General features: G+C 39.4%; 1 protein-coding gene across 2 annotated transcripts in view; it reads left to right on the top strand.

The window, feature by feature from the left end:
• The window catches only part of LOC144636228 (uncharacterized), a 46530-nt gene that overhangs the window by 16871 nt on the left and 10665 nt on the right, over positions 1-18994 (top strand). Inside the window, exons 20-49 of one of the 2 annotated variants that reach the window (XM_078495384.1) lie at positions 2-180; positions 812-1285; positions 1877-1960; positions 2069-2152; positions 2418-2501; positions 2827-2910; positions 3425-3520; positions 3725-3859; positions 4328-4411; positions 4792-4899; positions 6109-6192; positions 6319-6411; positions 6506-6589; positions 7297-7431; positions 7636-7719; positions 7819-7911; positions 8362-8454; positions 8683-8775; positions 9697-9792; positions 11308-11400; positions 13513-13566; positions 14097-14180; positions 14685-14777; positions 14986-15069; positions 15436-15540; positions 15707-15769; positions 16332-16394; positions 17112-17204; positions 17909-18001; positions 18509-18592. In XM_078495384.1, coding sequence (XP_078351510.1) covers positions 2-180; positions 812-1285; positions 1877-1960; positions 2069-2152; positions 2418-2501; positions 2827-2910; positions 3425-3520; positions 3725-3859; positions 4328-4411; positions 4792-4899; positions 6109-6192; positions 6319-6411; positions 6506-6589; positions 7297-7431; positions 7636-7719; positions 7819-7911; positions 8362-8454; positions 8683-8775; positions 9697-9792; positions 11308-11400; positions 13513-13566; positions 14097-14180; positions 14685-14777; positions 14986-15069; positions 15436-15540; positions 15707-15769; positions 16332-16394; positions 17112-17204; positions 17909-18001; positions 18509-18592 — 3176 coding nt within the window. The remainder of the gene's footprint in view (position 1; positions 181-811; positions 1286-1876; positions 1961-2068; positions 2153-2417; positions 2502-2826; positions 2911-3424; positions 3521-3724; positions 3860-4327; positions 4412-4791; positions 4900-6108; positions 6193-6318; positions 6412-6505; positions 6590-7296; positions 7432-7635; positions 7720-7818; positions 7912-8361; positions 8455-8682; positions 8776-9696; positions 9793-11307; positions 11401-13512; positions 13567-14096; positions 14181-14684; positions 14778-14985; positions 15070-15435; positions 15541-15706; positions 15770-16331; positions 16395-17111; positions 17205-17908; positions 18002-18508; positions 18593-18994) is intronic. The other variant, XM_078495385.1, reaches the window with a different exon arrangement.

Raw genomic sequence — 18994 nt, 5'->3', positions numbered from 1 at the left:
GGAACTTGCCAAATTGAAAGCAAGAGGGCTACAGCAAGAGAACGATTTGAACGCTCTGCGCTCCGTCGTCAAAAGGCAGAATGAAGAGTTGAGGACTTCTGTGGACAATGTGCTGAACATGTCAGGGGAACTGAGAGAGAAAGATATAGAAATGGCGCAGGTTGAAGAACAAAGTTTACTGTAAGTTCATTGATCACATCAAGTCCGTATTAGAAAACAGTACTGTCTATTGAGCAAAGGGTACATTAACCTTTTTCCACGCAACGATTAATAATGAAGGGACGAGCGCGCTGTCCCCTTGTTTTTTTGGCCTTTGGTTCTCAAATCCGATTTTGGCTGGACGTTTGTTTTGGATACGCATCACTCAATTCGGAGTTTTCGACAACACGAAACAAAAGAAACCTTTTATTTCATATTTTCTCTGGAGAGGAGGATGGGGTAGTTGTTTGGCACACTGCTCTCATCAGTTTTGTCTCGAGTTTGAACCTCAGATCTAGGCCCGCTTTAGCTATAATTCATAATGAGAGTTTTATTTCTAGCTATCAATAATGATTTATAAATTATTTTCTTTTGCCCACTTTCCATTTTTTAACTTGATTAATTTCAAACTTTGGACCTTTTTCCAATTCAAGTGAATCTCAAGCTCCAAATGAATTTAGCAGGAAAAATGCATAAAAACAAAAAAGAGAAGTCCGCCCTCTTTAACACGTAAATTGTTTTATTTGCATTTCGCAGGCTTGAGTCTTTAGAGAAAACTATGTTTTTCAGCCGTGCGTTCAGGCTTATCAACGGCCTAATTTGTCTTTTTCAGTAATTTCCAACTCTCAGAGGAAAAAGTCCGCGATCTTATGGGTGTGGGTGAAGAGTTGAAGGAAAAGGAAGCCAAAATTACACAGTTAAACCACGAAGTCGAGGAGAAACAGGAAAAGATAACAGAACTAAGCCGTTTAGCAGAGGAAAGAGAAACAAACATGATGGAACTGTATCAACGAGTAAAAGAAAATGAACAAGAAATAACAAACCTCGCAAAACAGTCTGAAAATAAAGATGAAAGGATTACGGAGTTGACAAAGTTAACACAGTTGAAGGAGGAGAAACTTGCCGACTTGAACTTGGATGTCCGAGATAAAAAGAAGGAGATTTCTGTGTTGCAGGATTTGGTTAAGGATAAAGACGATATTGTAGCGAAGATAACTCAAAAGATCAAGGATAAAGACGAGACTATTGCGGAGTTAAAAGAGAGCAACGAAGCTAAAGAGAGACGGCTTCAAAGCCTTGAGAAAAGGTAAATTGGTGAAATGTCCACACAGACAAGACGTTTTTTTTACTCCATAGTTCAGAAATTTAGTGTGTCGTTCTCTGGTCCATTGTTTCACTATTTCTGCTAACAACCTTCTACATCAGGGTAGCTCTGACATGCAGTAGAGTTGTGTCTCAATTTTCTCATGCATGCGCAGGAACAGTGGAGTCTTCGAACCCGCGAAAAATTATTTGGCAGGAGAAGACGGGACGCGCGAAGGCAAAATTTATCTCGCGGCCCTCGCGCTTCGCGTTTCCTCGCGCGATAGCTTGCCACTAAAAACCATCTTGGGTAATTCCTTAGCAGCTGCTCTAGATCTGTAGTCAAGAAGGACCCCCCTTAATTACACAAGTCACAACAAACTGGGAAACGGTGAAAAGCGCGCGAAAACACACTCGAGACAGCATTTGGTTGGCTACGAAAGAAACCATCTCCGTTTTGATTGGTTGAGCACGCTGGACCAGATTTATTCGCCAATTACATTGCTATAAACGCAAAACCAAAGTAAGACTGTTCTGTACTGGAAAACCACTTTATAACGATATAACACATTTGGTCCATTATGTCTATCTGCAGACTTTCCGAAGCAGCCGAGGAACAGAGTGAGACGGAAGAAGCCTTGAAAAAACAAAGGAAAAATAACTCTGAGCTGGAGAACAAGTAGGCTTGTCTTGATCGTTTGTTTACATCTGCTTGTATTGTGCTACTCATGTTTTGCTGCCCATAAATAGAGTGTGTTGATGTTCTTTTGTGATCTTTCTTTTTTAGAATTGAAGATTTCTTGTCTCAGAACAGAAAGTCGGAGGAGCACATTAGAAGAAAAGATGATGAAATCAACGATCTTGAAAACAGGTTTGTACAAATCTAAATCTTTCACTTGATTGTACATAAATTTTACTAAATTTTACTTCGATTTTACAGAATTTCCAAACTTCTAAATCAGCTGTTCTGTGCATGTCCTAAATTGATGTTAATAAAACTTTACCCTGATCCTACGGCTTATGGCAGATCACACTTAGCCCTCCTCCATCTTTTGTCAGGGGCGCAATTTTGCTGCCTGACGAAGTTTTTGTTTTACCAACTTATGATTTTGTTATTGTTTTTCGAAATTGCACAGGGTGGAAGAAACAGTCAAGCAGAAAAACAGGACAGACGAGAATCTGAGGAAAAAAGAAAAGGAATTATACGAACTAAAGAACGGGTGAGAATGCTGAACTCTTTTATATATCATATACTGTTCTTATGTGCACGTTCATTCGCCACTTTAGAAAGGAGAAGTAATCTGGGGCGAGTCTCATCTCGCAGTCGCTTGTGGGATCGTTACTGGCGACAAAATGGCTTCTCATCTTTTTGTTGGATAACGGTCCCACAAGCGACTGCAAGATGAGACTTGGCCCAGATTTCTTATCTACTCCATTAATTCAAAGACACCTATTGATGGCGAGAAAAAGCGATTGAAAAAATGAAAAAGATCAAAGTGTATAATAATACTTAGAAGTATGTTTTCCTTCTTCATCTGTCACCAGACTTGAAAAAGTCACCGACGAGAATGAAAGACTATCTGAGGAGTTGAAATTCAAAGAACAAAAAGTGCAGTCTCTTCAGAAAAGGTTTGTGAATAAATTTTCTGTCAAGGCGTTGGACTTGTACGGCACTCATACATGACAGCCATGTTTCTTAAATGAAATCTTTAAGCCTTTCAACGAGTAAAGGAACTTGATGAAATAACAAAAAGACTTGACGAAGCTAGTGCACCAAATGAACGAAACGAACAAGATGAAACGAACAGACGAAGCGAACGGAACGAACGAGGCAATTATAGCGAACGAAGCGAACGCATCTAATTAAACAAACGTAGGAAGGAAGCAGACGGAACCAACGTAACCAACGAAACACACGAAAGAAACGCAATGATTACGAAACGAACGAAGCGGATGGAACAAACGAAACAAAGGTAACGAACCGAACGAACGGAACAAACGGGACAAACGGAATGGACGTAACGAACGAAGCAAACGAAGCGCCCAAGAGTGAAGACTAAATGAACTTTGATGTAAAGTCATTGGAAAAACCAAAGAGAATTTTCTAAATATTGAGTTGTGTCTGCCTGGTTGTCTTCTCTAGAGTGGAGGAATTAATGCTGTCCCTGGATGAGAGCTCAGAGACTCTTAACAAGAACCTTAAAGAGAAGGAAAAGGAGAATAGAAATCTGGAAAGAAGGTAAAATGAAGTGTTGTTCTATAGTAGACTGCGAGAAGTGTCTTTTTATGTCAAGTCTACGAGGCGAGGCGCGAGTAGGCATTATTTCTGCATGATAACAGACGTTATCCGTGTTCGTTCGGGATAGCTGTAAAGGTTTTTCGAAGTTTGCAAATTTCATGTTTGCTGGTAACCGACTTCTTACCGTTTTTATATATTTTTCAGAATTGAAGAACTCACTGAATCGCTGGACGAGAGAGAGAAAATCAAACAAGTTGTAAAGGAAAGAGAAGAGAAAATTGAAACGCTGAACAAAAGCTTTGATGAAAAAGACAAACTGTTACAGGAACTGGAAAGCAGGTTTGTTTGACCCGGAAACAGTTATCTACATATAAAATCTCCACATGCATGTGATTAAGGAGAATACAAAAACTGATTGACAAAGCTCTTATAAACTACCTTATATTATTCAAACAAATTTTTCCCAACTAGTGCGATAAATGATATATGGAAAGCAGTAAGGAGAATCGATATTTTGACTTCCAAGGTTGAAAAAAATAGGCAGCTATACTTGTGGACTTCGGTGCAGTACCTTTGCCTAACCATTGTAAAGGCAAGTGAGAAGATACAATGCAAATAAATGTTAGAAAAATAAAATAAAAGCAAACCTTTTGCAGCAATATGATCGAAATTGGTCTTCCTTAATAAAAATGTTAATAGCATACACAAAGACGGGTGACAAAGTATTGCTCAGGTTAGGTGAAATGCTTTCAAGTGGAGATTTATTTTAAGGACACATGAACAGTTGTGCTTTTCGTCTTTATTCAGGTTGGAGGAATCAAATGGGGAAAGGAAAAAGCTTGAGCATGTGGTAAAACTGAAGGATAAGAAGATCGAAGCACTTGAGAACAGGTAAATTGGTTTGGCCTCTTCTTTTTTGATAGGTAACTTTTTTCAATTCTCGAGAGATTGTAAAAAAGTAAACAAAAAATAAATGTAGGAAGTTTAAAAATTCCCAATTTTTCTATCCATGCAGTATCGAATCCTGCCATCTTGCTGCTTTCAGCCGAGTGCAAATATGGCCGTTACGTGATTTTATTTAGGTTAACTTTAAGTGGATGGTGAAAGTTTTAGAAAAACAATCGATGTTAAAGATGAATTCGCATTAATTTGCATGAAAGTACACCAACGTGTCTGATAAACACGTCTCCAAACACCCGTTCTTGCCCGGTTGTCGTTATTCCGGTTGAATTACTGTATAAATGATGGTTTCTTTGTTTGTTGTCGCGCAGTCTTGCCGAAGTGGAAAACACCAGCACGGTGCAAAAAGACGATCGATTGATGGAGATGAAGAAAAATGCGGAAGGGAAAGATAACAGAATTATTGAACTAGAGAGCAGGTAAGTCTACACAATACAGAATTCAGGACTCGCTCTCGTTTTACGACCTCCCAGGGCAGTAACCAGACTTTTGACATTGACGAGGCAAAAGTTGTGAGTGTCGAAGGCACGAGCCGCTAGCGGGACCTTGTTCAAAGAAAATTTTGAAATCTAGAAGCTCTGAGACACTATTTCCAGCATATTTCACTTCAGAACAATCAATCATGTTCAACTGGGGATCATTTTCCCACTTCAGCGTATTTTTTTTAGTTTTGGGTTAAAGTCTAGACGAAACAAGTGCCTCGTCTTACCTCTTGCTAGCTAAGGCCCTGTCTCCTACGCTCTCATACGGCTCACGTGCGCTCACAACAATTTTGTACCTGTTGTAGTTTTCATGTGTCAGCTCTCCAACTCACGTACTCTCAACACGTTCTAGCTATTTTCCAGTTTCACTCCTCGACTCTTGTGCTCTTTGTTTCGACCGCTCTTCATTATCTACAACATTTATAATACCTTATTAATTTACATGAAATTTTTGCGATGTCCACTTTAATTTCGCGAATTTCGCGATTCTAAAAAAATCGCGAAATTAAAGTGACGCGAACAATAAGTGTCGCGAACATAACATGACGCGAATATTAAGTGACTCGCATATGTCAGTAATCAATGTAAATGAATGTTGTCGTCAATTGACTCACTTGTAGACATTGTGACAAGTGTTGTTGCTAATGCCGAGATTATGCACCCTCCCCCCCTGCGTTTGTGTTAATTTTGACGTTATTGTTCCTTCGATGAAGTCGTTTTATATAATTCAAAGGCATGTCAAAATATATTGCAAAGGAAATGTAATTTGTGTCTCACTCAAAAACGCGAAATTAAAGTGATTCAAAATACAAAATTTTCGCAAAATCGCGAAATTTAAGTGTCGCGAAATATGTGCACCTCAGCATCGCGAAATTAACATGGTGTAATAAGGTAGATTCCTTTCTTGCAGGTCTTTTTGAGTCAGCCTATGATGGCACAAATGATTTGGTACATGTATCTGTTTGGCGCATTTCATTCACTCTTTTGCCTTTTGACAGTGTGTGGTATAACTGATGAAAGGCTATTTTTTGTCTGCTAACAACACGTGAAGAAGCCTTTTTCCTTTCTATTTACTTTCCCTTTGATAAAGCGAAAGTGGCTTTCTCTATTGTTGCCATCTTATGTAGACTTCTTGTTGCGCTTCAGATTGGAGGATGCATCGCTAGCAAACTGCAAACTCCAACAGAGTCTGAAAATCAAGGAGGAGAAGATTACCGAACTAGAAACTAAGTGAGTATAATGATGTCTGAAAAACTGCAGTTGCGAATATGACTACTATACGAGTGTTACTAACTGACTGTTTTGATCGTGCACCGATGTTGTAAATAACAATTTGTGATGCGTTTTTTTCTTCAGAATTGAAGATATTGAAAGTCTTTCTTCCGAGAAAAACAGATTGAGCCAAAGTTTGGATCATAAAACGAAAAAGGTTTTAGATCTGGAAACAAAGTAAGATTGGTTTCATAACATGGAGTTTTATTTGGTGAACATTTTTCTCACTTATTTCCTTAATTACTTACATAAACGCTTTTTGGGTCAACAGGCTTGAAGAAATGTCAAGTGATAACCAAAGACTGCAGCTCAGCATCGAACAGAAAAATGGAAAAATAAGATCGCTGGAAAACAAGTATGTTTTAGACTTTTTTAACTAGTTCCCTTTTTTGTAGGGAAAGGAGAAGTTTGTCGATGACATTTTATAGGACTACCAAAGACTAGGCCATTTCATGCGATTCGATTGATTAGTTTAGCTTTTTCAAGTCAGAAACAATGGAAATTTGCCTCAAAAGGCTTTCTGAAGATGTACAGTACACGTTCTGTACAGCTAAAGCTTTGATCATTCTTACAACCTCTGTGGCGACTGATTTGTCGATCGTGTTCGTTAAACACTTTGCGTCCTGTTGCGGTTAAAAACAAAATGTGATGTAATATATCAAACACAAGAGGCAGTGTTTCATCGGGATATCCAAACATTGAGAAGAGAGTTGAAAATACTACGCGTAGCGGAGTACTTTTGACGAAATTCGAGGTGTTTGGAAAACCAGTGAAACACTGTCTTGAGTGTTTAATACATCTTCTCAATCGAAACAAAAAGTAAGGAGTAAATGACGAAATTAATTCGAAAAATCTATGCCTCAAACCTCTCTGACGCTTATGATTTTCTTTGTTTTAACTTGATGAATTATTAATGAATTTGAGAACTTCATGCGAAAAATGTTGCTCTTGCTAGAGTCGATTTGTTGTTGTGTCATGTGAAGCAGCCCATGAGTTTATATTTGTGTTTTGTTAGCCTAATTCGATGTAATATTAATGCTCGCGATGCGGTTTTTTTTCCAGGGTTTTGGAGCTTGAGGAGTCTTTGGGATCGTCGCATCTTTTGCAACAAAATATCAAACAGAAAGACGAGAAGGTGTCTTCATTAAATCAGGTCATACAGGAGAGAGAGCAGAAGCTTGCTGAGCTAGAGAACAGGTCAGATGAATGTAATCTATTTTCTCCTTACAATAGCCTGCCAACAGATTGTCTTTACATACTACAAAATTTTCACAACTAACATAAAATAATCGTACTAGTGTCAGCGAGTAGATATTGCAGTTGGAATGTTTATTCTGTACTATTTACTTCATCGGCCTTTCTTCAGGCGTTATTTTAAAAGCGTCCTCTCGATTTAAACAGGTTGGAAGATGCCCAGGCACGCAACCATAAACTGACACACAATCTGAAGATTAAAGAGGAGAAAATAACAACCTTGGAAGAAAGGTTAGCAGTCTCATTTGATATGATGCTTGTTTTCCATCTATAATTCAGCAATTATTTTTGAACATAGTACTGGCAATTCGTCTTTGTGTATTTTTTTAGTGTGGAGACGTTAGATGAATTAGTGTCGGAGACTAAAAAGCTGAACCAAGCCGTCCAACTGAAAGACGACAAGATCAAGGCATTAGAAAACAAGTAAGGCCACACCCAGCCACTTGCTAGCATGTGTTCTTTGACTTGTTTGGTGTTAGAGCAGTTTTCAATTGAGTGTCGTAAAACCAAAACCAAAGTAATTACTCTGGCCAATCACAAAGGAGACAGACAATCGAAAGAACCAATCAAAACTCGAAGCAAATACATGTAGTTGGCACGAAGCGCGGGAAAACGTGCGCGAGCGAATCACGATTGGTTTGGGTTTTACTCCTGATTGGCCGAGAAAGTGGCGCGAAATTTTTAAACCAATCACTAAGCGTAGTGAACGCAAAACCAAAACAAACGCAAATTACTTTCGACACTCAAGTGAAAACCGCTCTATAGGTCGTGTCCTACTGAGCAAGTCATTGCAACTACAATCGGCTTTCATTTATAACGCAAAATGGTTGAGCACAATAGGACAGGTCCTTATTTAATTTTGTGTCTTCACAGGCTGGTAGAATTTGAAGAATTGTCCTCTCGCAACACGAAGCTTTCTGAGTACATAAAGCAGAAAGACAACAAGATTGTTCGACTCCAGGAGAGGTAAATAAGTTATGAGATCGTTAGATTATTAGGAATGCAGCAGTGAATGTTTTTTTTTTCGTATACAGTAGGAGTACAGGTAACTGGTGTCACCTAATGCTCTTACGTTAATAATCTGAGTTCGCACACCTTTCATCTTGACAAACCGTAGAAGACTTTTGCTTATTGCATTTTTAGAAACGTGATATCGACCTAATGTGCTTATTAACGCTTATTTTTACTCTGTAGACTCGATGAAGTAGAAGATGCTGTGAATATCAACGATAAACTAAACCAAACTGTGAAGAACAAGGAGGAGAAAATCGGCAGCCTGGAAACCAGGTGATTACTAGTAATAATAAAAAGCAAAAATATGGGTGTTTTTTAGTCAAATAGAACAGTAGCGTCAAAAAGCGGGGAATTTTCGTGCGCAGAAATGTGATGAGGAAAATTCAGATTTTTTGCCCACCTCATCCTTAGAGACCCAGGGGCAGCAAGTCGGGAGAACGAGATTTTCGGAAAGTTTACAACAAGTTGGGAGAGCCCCTGGGCACTTTCTCTTACCGAGCCAGTTCCTGAAGCGTTTGAACGCCTTACTTCTGATTGGCCAGAAAAAATAGTTTTTCTGGCCAACCAGCGTGGAGGACCAGCAGAGCGACTCTGACGTCTTCTTACACGAAATTGTTTCCCTCAACGGCTCATCGTAGTTGCTTGGCCCGTGCAGTCTATATGCCTCCTTCGGGAATGAGTTCAGTCCATACGTGTGGATAGTTTTGCTTAACCTTTAATATATCCATATTCTTAACTCGTCATGTAACACCAGAAAAGCATTGCGTGACGAATAAATATTGGCTGCGAAGAAGAGCTCTCCGCCTTAACTCGTCTAATAGTTTGATTGATCAAATAATCAAATGGAACCAAGCAGAAAGTTATACAGAATGAAAAAATAAATCAGTGGAAAACTTGTTGCACATCACAGTGAGGTGGCTATATTCGCAGGTTATAAGTAATAGGCTATTTTGCGTCGGTTTCATAACGAGTCCTCTTGCAAAGCTTTTCTTACGAAATTAAAATGAGTTTGATTTACATGAAAATGAATGTGCTGGTAAAACACATTTTCATACACACAAAGGCAAATAAACTGTTCAGTGCTTTGTCAGTTGCTCGGTGACTCTACACAATTCTGTTTTGTTGCAAAACAAACCGCCTGTACTGTACCCCAGTTATTTACAGACTTGTTGTAACTCGTGTTTATGTTCACAGGGTCAGTGAGCTGGAAGATCAACTTGATAACAAAGACAAGGAACACAGAGAGATGAAACTCAAAACTGACGAGCGAATTAAAATGCTCGAAAAGAAGTATGTGTTTCTTAGTGTTTAGAATGTAAAATGAAAATGAATTTAAAAAGGACCGGAAGACTTGATAACAAGACTGTGTTATATTAGTTATAAACTGATTCGGATATTAACTTTACAAATGTTGGTGGTGCATCAGATGAAGTTAGAAAGAGATTTTTTGCTTTTGTTTTTATCTTTACCGATAGACTTCTTAACTTACTAATCAAAATATTGATAACTACTTGCCTAAAACTAAAACTAAACTGATTAATTACATAACTAATTAATTTGCCCCCAAACAGATCGATAAATGGTTAACCCCTTGTTCACTTGGACTTAGCCCCATTGCACAAGCTTTAAATTGGAAGAGTAGTACAGTCCAGTTATTATTCCAAATATTTCCACAAAATTTCCACTGGTCTAGCGGTGAAAGAGGCCGAAAACCTGAGTTAATTTGCTTAAATAGACAAATAGAATCCCTAGAGGCACGTGTAACACTAACACAAAATATCCTGAGGAATTACAGACACCAGCGTAGCGCACAGGCTAAATCCGTGGTTATTTTGGCAGTGAAAGTACTGCTCTAAATATCGTAATCCTTAACTGATTAACCCTTCAATGTATTAACCCACACACGATGCCATTTAATTAACCAAGTATTATGTATATACTACTAATGGTAACTAAACACGCTTGGGTTGACTTTTATTTCTATTGTCCTCACAATCCGATTTAGTGGAGTTATACGACTACCCTGTTTGAGGTGCTGGAGGGGCCCGCGCTTCCGGGTCCGTCCTGGTGCCAGGAGCACCTGCACGTGCATCTCCACGTTGTTGCTGGCAACGTCTTTGATGGTGTCAGAACTGGAGACGAGGCTAAGCGGAAATGGTACTTAGTCTCCAGAGTTTGTTGAGTTCTGTTAAAAAGTCGATTTGTTCTAACTGTACTAGCCCTTAATTTTACAAGGAAACGATAACAATAGTTGAAGGGTCCAACGAGAAAAGCCAAGGTTAAAATGGTCGCACGACCTTTGTCTCGCTCGACAATCAATAAGTAAGAAATAAAAATAAAATACCGTATTTTCTCGATAACGCCGGCCCCGTCGCCGGCCTCGTTCGCCGGATCTGCTTTTTTTCGCCGGGGCGTTTGTTCGGGTTCCGGCGTTTTTTGGGTCGCTCGTTTTCTTCCTCTCCCTCTTCCATCAGTTGTCACCTGGGTTCATCTTGGATCCCAGGGACACTTTCGGGGCCGGGTCGTCCCCCTGACACTCCACTTGTCTCGAGTCGCTTCTCTGCAGTGCGTCCGTTCGCCGGCTTCAATCGCGGGTTCACGAAGCCAAGTTTGAAGTAAACGCAGGGGGCGTTTATTTGAGAAAATAAAGTAAGGTATGTTACGTGAGCACAAAATAGATATTGACCATGGCGAAGAGTACTTGTGCTCTGCTCTCGCTGTGAGCAAGTCACTTTGGAAGTGTTTAATATAAACTTCTTGTGAACTTCGCCTGCGTGTGTGTAGACTGATTGAGTTTGTTTGCAGCTTGGACGATCAAACCAGTAAAAAGGTACAACGACAAAACAGCGTAAAAAGGAGAGAAGATAAAATTGTAGACTTGGAAAGAAGAAGAACAAAGTAAGTTCAAACGCTACAGTTGAAAGAATATAAGCTCGCCTGCTAACGCCAATCTTGTTGGTTAAATGAAATGGTGCGCGCTGTTTACGCCGTGAACTAACTTTGTTAATGTGCTAACTTCAATTTGTAATTTGCTTTTAATTATTCTAACAATGATAATTTCGCGCTGTTTTAAAATGAAATGTTGTGCGCCGTAAACTAACTTTGTTAATGCGCAAACTTCAATTTGTAATTTGCTTTTCATTATTTTAACAATGATAATTTCGCGCTGTTTTAAAATGAAATATTGCTCGCCGTAAACTAACTTTGTCAATGTGCTAACTTCAATTTGTAATTTGCTTTTAATTATTCTAACAATGATAATTTCGCATAATTGCACAAATATTCTAACTTTGGTAATTTGTTATAAATTAACCGATGGTAATTATTTTTATTATTTGGCATAAGTTGCACAGTTGTAATAATCCTAACATTAACAAATTATGTAAACCGGATAAATGATAAAATTAACCAGTGCTAACTCTCTGTGGCTTTGCATTTGAAGTCCGTAGTTTAACAGCTCTCGTAAGCTTGTGATTCTACTGGCCTTCTAGTGTAACAGATGCTATTGTTTTGGGGCTGGGAGCATTGTCCCTGTTGTTTGTTCTATTTTCTCTCACAGGGTCGCGAGCCATTCATGAGAGACGTTACAAAAACTGCTACCGACCATTTAAAATGGTTCCTGTTTTTGTTTTGTTTTGTTTCAGCTTATTGTTTCAAACTGTTCTCACTTCCAAACTGGTTCCCATTCGCCTCTAATGGCACGAGAATAATGGGAAATAAGAAATGGGACAAAGTGAAAAGTGATAGTGATTTGTTCATTGTCGTTGGCTTTTTGTTCAGTTTATCGTTGGTTCTACGTCGTATTAGCCTCATTGTCACCAATCTCCCATTGTTAGAATGTTCGCATTTGTGGAGACTGGAACGACTAACATTTTTCTAGTGGTGACCATTTACAAAAGAAGGTCACCAAAAGGCGACTTTTGAAACACTTGAGCTTGTAGCGCTGATTAGTACAGTCAGGTACAGTCTGTGTTCGAGTCTAATGGCCCATCATAGAAAAAAGCGAGTATTTCGTTGAACAGACAGGAAACTACAGTTGAACCCCGTTATTTCGAACCGTCGGGGAAACAAAATTCGCCGATGGTAATGACTGGGGCAAATCCAAGGGAAACGGGTTTAGTTCGAATAACGGGGAATTCGAAATAACCGAGTTCGAATTAGCGAGGTTCAACTGTAGTAACAAGGACTCCGTTACAGATCATTAGCGACCTTCAGATTTGACTACGAGTACGAGATCGAGTACGAGTACGACTTTGGAACTTCGGCACAATTGTATCCCCAAAATTATAACTCTTCCCTGTTGCTGACTAACACATAAATAAACGTTAGGGATAAGATTGGTGCGATAAGTGATTATAGGAGGCACACGAATTTGGTTTGAAAACTCGTACTCGTACTCAATCACGTACTCGTAGACCAATCTGAAGGTCGCTATTATCTCTCACAGTACTTCTTTTCGCCCACGTGTATTTACCGCGGTAACATTTCCTGTAAGTAAACCCTCGCGGAAAATAAACCCATCTGTGAGGAAATACAAGCCCAAGACTTAGGCCTGGTTCACACTAGCGACATAACGACATAACGGCAAGGTCACGCAAATGCAAAAGTACCTCACATTGATGTTTTATGTCACCAGTATGAACAACATAACATAACGACATAGTTGGAACATAATGACATAAGCATAACGACATAAGGAAAGAACTGAACTTCTTTTCTTCATGTCGTTATGTCTATCCGTTATGTCGTTATGTCGCTAGTGTGAACCAGGCCTTATATTCGAAAGTTTATGGTATGCTGACAGGACGCTACCGTCGGGGAAGGGGAGAGTAGGAGGGGAAGAAATGGAAAAGGCGATTGACTGTAGGGACTTACTTTGTTATTTTTTTTTCGTGGGAAGGGAGGGGGAAGGGAGCGGGTGGAGAGTAGGAAGGATGCAATGGGCTGCTGAAGTAGACACTCGCATTTCACTGATCAGTTCTAATGTCATATTCATCCTGTTAAACACAGGCTTGAAGAGTATGTAGAGGAACGAGAAGGCAAGATCCACGACCTTCAATCCAAGTAAGTTCCTAATAGTTTGACAAAGGTCCAGAACTGAAAAATTTGCCGTTATTCAGTTGTTTTTGCGCATTTAAGTAGTGTCTATCGTAGTTTGTTATTAATTTTTATAGCCAGGTAATTTTGTACCAATAAGAAACCAAGTCGTGCGATCTTCGCGTTATCTTTATTACAAACTTCAAACTTAAAAATTGCGATGCAAAGCCCATTTTCTAACGAGGTTTCGGCCTCATAACAGGCAAAGAAGATTTTGGAATATTATTGACCTTCGTACAAAAATTATTCCTTAGATTTCTTTCGGGCCGATAATTTCAATAGGCCTTATTTGTCGTCTCGGTATTGGACTGGAACAAGCTTGCAACGGAGGCTAATGCGGGTAATATTTTCAAATGCAAATAATATTAGAAGCTCTTTTTTAATGATATTCCCCCGCATGAGCCTCCATTGCAAGCTAGTTCCAGTCCAATACCGAGAATACGAATATGGTCTATTGAAAATGAACCTTTTTTCTCAATAATCTTGTCCCTGTGTAGACTGGAAGGTACTGTTAACAGATACAGAAAGCTGGACATGACTGTTGGAGAGAAAGAAATGGTCATAGCAGAGCTGCAAGCAAAGTATGTGAACGTGATTAAGTGTCATGATTTGATTCTGATCCCTCCTTTATATAACACCCCCCATTTGAAAATTCCCCCCCCCCCCCTCCCCTCGTCGTAGTCTCTTTTGGAGCGTTAATTTGGTTCGTCATGCAACGCTTCTAGAAGCATTGCGTGACGAGCCAAGCTCAAACGACAACTGCGAAGAAGACTACCCCCCTTAGTGCACCATTTAAGCTTAGTCCTGAGTTAAGAACGATATCAGTGTTTTTAATTATTCTGCATTATTACGGAATGGCGCTGATGTTTTCTAGACGCCAAAAAAAAGACAAAAAATAATTCTCAAAAGGACCAGTTTTTCATGAGAAGAGCGTTAGAACGCACACAGCTAGCCACAATCTCGTTACTGGTTACCAAGACGACCAACCGCTGAATGAAGAGGTTAAAAGCCCTGTTGTTTGGCTCAAATCGGCGAGATGATATTTCTATCTTTGTTTGTCTATTGTAATGGTTTTATTTTTTTAGGCTTATTGAAGCTCAAGAGACCTCCCGTGAGATACGAAAACTCACCCAAATTATGAAGACAAAGGATGCTAGAATAGAGAATTTGGAGACCAAGTAAGTATTTGGCATTTCAAGTTTTATTTTTTTTAGCACACAAAGTTTCATGACCTATCTGTTTATTAGAGTTTCTTTTCCTGCGCAACAGAAACTTGTGAGAATTGAGCCGAAAATTTTCATGGATATTTCGTAGCTCTGCAGAGATCCGTTGACATCCTGATCATTCATTTAGAAATAATTCCTCTGTTCTGTGTGCTTCTTCTAGAATTGAGAATGTGGAAAGTCAATTCACAACCCAAGAAAGTGAAATCAAACTTAAAGACGAGAAAATCGACACGCTCCAGAAAAGGTAAGGCTTTTATATTTGGAATGCTGTCTAATTATTGATGACGCCCGACCTTTTTGGTCAGAAAATGTCGAAATTTATTTAACTCCAGAACCGCTGCCCCCATGAAAGTCCTAGTAAATGGCTCATCTCACCACGAGCCTCTCGTAGCTCAGTTGGTTAGAGCGCCCAACCGGTTTCTGGGAGGCCAAAGCCATGGGTTCGATTCCCGTCAGAATTTTTTTTCTTTGTACCATGCTCGTGTCATTGTTGAAAGATACATCTTTATTATCTCATACTTTTTTTTCATACATTGTTGTATTAATAATGCTGAAGCGTTTTACGTGTAATGGCTACAGTTTCTTATAGTAAATGCTATTTGTTTGTCAGGTTCGACGAGACTCTCAATTTAAATAACAAACTCGATCAGTCCGTGCGTAAGAAAGAGGAGAATATTCGTACGCTGGAGAAAACACTTCAGGCAAACGAGCAGAGGTATGGAATGACTAAGCTACTTCTCCCAGGTTTTTGCCATAAGTAATGGAAGTGAAGTTTTTTAACTTTACAGTTTGAAGTTTGCCGCTTTGCTTAGAAATGGCGAGGCATGTCTTGTTTTAGTACTTCGTTACACCAAGCAAAAAACACTATTTTTGTTTTTTAGGGAAGAGGAACTGGAAAAATTGCTTGAAACAAAAACTGGGAAAGTGTTGGAATACAAGAACCGGTAACGAGACGTATTATGCTAGTAATTTCCAATAAAAATGAAAACGTAATTTCTCTTTACAGTTTCAAGAAAATTAAGCAGAGAGATTGTAAAAATATCATCTACAAGAGAACGTGTCTAGATGTACCACTAAATTCTTGAAAATAACAAGAAAATTATTGAAATAAGAAAGAAGTGTTAAAAGTTTCAACGTGCAAAGTAACGTTCTTAAGACAGGCTTGTGATCATAAGTAATTTAAATACCACCCATATCAACAGCCAGAAAGTATTTTTTGCGCTTTAATGAATGTTAAATATCGTGATTGGTTCATAATCCTTGCATCATGCCCCAACCAATCAAAATGAAGGTCATTTTCACGCAACCAATCAGGTGAAACTTTAAGCCGAGTGACACCCGACCTTTTCCCGCGCTTTTCTCCGATTGCGTGCTGGTTCCTGATTGGTCTATTACATTTTTGCGCGGCAGCAGTGATTGACACTCGGCAGAAAGGTGCTGTTTGCTGGTAAGCGCACTTGCTGTTGCATATCCATGCGGTCATAAGAAACGTTCTTTCTTCTTCAGAGTCAAAGAACTAGAAACCGACGTGGACAATAAAGATGAAAAGCTTGCAGAGCTTCAAAAACGGTAAGTCAAGGCACGGGAAGGTCACGGGAAGTAAAATTTCTTTCCTATTAAATGTAAGTCTGGTTTTCACCAGCGACGCAAGCACAATCGCAAGCACAGACTCAAGCATAACAGCTTTTATACCATGCCATAGAAAATACAGCCAATCAGAATACAGGAAAGCCGTTGTATATTCGACGGTATTCAACCCAACCTTCCCATAGTGCGCTGCGACTGTATTCTCGACGAAATTTAGTAGCGTATTTTCTTGGCATGGTAAAAATATAAAACTTTCTCGTGGTTACTATGAATATCCCACTTTCACTTGTATTTTCTTGGCATACACCTCGCCTAAAGCTCGTGTGTATACCGAGAAAATACAAGTGATCGTGGGATATTCCATATATACCACTCAAAGCGTTGCATAACTAGTATTTATTTCACCGTGAAAACGGCCTCTACGCAAGCATAAGCACAAGCACAAGCACTAGGAATCATTTTTTTTTAATTCTTGTAGGAAGTGCAGTTCCCTAATGGTTAGTGCACTGAACACCGGATTGATTGGTCCGGGTTCGAGCCCTGGCCGAGGTCACTGTGTTGTGTTCCTGAGTAATACATTTTACTCTCACAGTATCTGTTCACCTTGGTGTATAAATGGGTACCGGCGAATTTACTGCTGGGGGTAACCCTGCGATGGACTAGGCATCTTTTTAATGTGCCGTCTCTCGTCCATTTTAGGTTGGACAACCTGAGAAGTGCGGCCACAGCAGACACTAAGCTCACTTCAGCGTTAAAAGAAAAGGACCTTAAGATTGCAGAAATGGAAACGAGGTATTACTGGCGACGATAATCCAGGCAGAAACTATTTGAAAAATATTTTAGTAGAAATCGCACAATGTTACAGCGAAAACCGCAAAAGTGTAATCGCTAGAAAAAATTCTGGAAAATTGTCAGGAAAAAATAAATTTCTTCAAGGTCAGGGAAAAGTCAGGGAATTTTTTTGGTGAAGGAAAATTGACATTTGGAAGAAAAGTCATGGAAAATTGGAATATACCACCGCTGATATCATACAATTGATGGCTGGAAGAAACCTTTCAGGTCAATGTGATCTCAGTGGTGTTTTTTCCTTGGAAGGTAGAGGCTGGAGGCCGCTACATTTTGTATTTATTTGGTCAGGGAAATTTAATTTTATCAGACAAAAGTCAGGGAATTTTGAAAACTGATGTCTGTGGCAACCATGATTGTGTTGCAACCAGTTAGAAATGAGATGAGTTTAAAAGTTAAATTCCCTTGTAGTTCGTGACTTTAACGCTGAGGATCTTTTGTCCAATGGCTGATTTGTCTGTTGCTTAAACAGTACATCTCGTGATATGTGTTTGAAAGAGTGTTTCTGTGCGCTGATATCAGGGCTAAAATGTAGCTTCCTTCGCATGCATCCTTTGGGCTCGTCACGCGTTCCTGAAAAGGTTGCGTGACGAGCGCAGTGGGGCGTCTGCGTAGCGACTAAAGTGTTGTGTTACTTATCCATTCCCTAGGGTAAAGGAATTGTCAAGTACGTTTGGACAGGTTGACAAGCTGGAAAAGCTCAAGAAAGAAATGGAACAGTCTATACTTGGTCTGGAAACGAAGTAATGTTATTGCTATCTAATGTTTCTTGTTTTTGTTTTTTTAATTTACTTATCATTAACAAATCCTTGCTGACTAGGTATAGATCTTATGTTTGATCGTTTCTTAAAACACTGATGCATACACTTGAAAATCATTAGTCAGAACTAAAATGCTACTTTGTGACTCATTTAAATTTAAGAGCACGCCGGACTCTGGCTCGAGCTGTCCTGGTTCGAGCCCTGGGTGGGGGTAGATGCGTTGTTTTCTTGGGAAAGACACTGTACTCTTATAGTGCCTCTCCCCACCCAGGTGTATAAATTGGTAACGGCGAACTAATGCTTGGGGGATAACCCTGCGATCGACTAGCATCCCATCCAGGGGGGGGGGGGGGGGAGAAATGCTCCTAGTCGTTTTAATGCTACTGAAACTGGGATAAGCTCCGGCCTAATGGGTCACTAGGTTCCAATTCAGACATTGCCTTACCTATGAACTGTTTTACAATAGAGTCTTCTTCTCTTTGTTTGCAGGTTGGAAGAAAGCGAAAGCCAAAACAGAAGACTGAGCCATAATCTTAAACAGAAAGAAACCAAGATTGACGGGTTAGAGAAACGGTAATGGCGATTTTCATTGAATCAATTGCAAAATTTTAATAAAAAGCAATGGTAGCTGGTACCTTGACGAAATGTGGATAAACCTAGCAAATGAAACTGAAATTTGCAGTTATAAGAAAAGCCTGAAAAATATTTCATCTGGTTTTAAGACTTATTGAAGTCACAAACCCAGTCTTTAGCGTAGTACGCTGCGAAATACAGAAACTTCCAGGAACCATGTTTTGAAAAAAAACGCTTTAAATACCAATCACTGTAACTCAAGGCGACGAGTTGAGGACAACGTCAAAAGCGACCCTAGTCAGCCACGCCTTTGTTTTTGTTGACATACGGGATTGTCGGTATTATATTTTACACAGAGCATGTCTAAGAGAAAGAGATCGCTGCGAAACTGCTAAAGATGAT

This window comes from Oculina patagonica, chromosome 13 (genome assembly GCF_052425735.1).
Source record: "Oculina patagonica isolate OP01 chromosome 13, crgOcupat, whole genome shotgun sequence".
NCBI classification, from domain to species: Eukaryota; Metazoa; Cnidaria; class Anthozoa; order Scleractinia; family Oculinidae; genus Oculina; species Oculina patagonica.
Note: the sequence above shows the minus strand (reverse complement) of the source record. Positions and strands in the feature narration are given on the sequence as shown.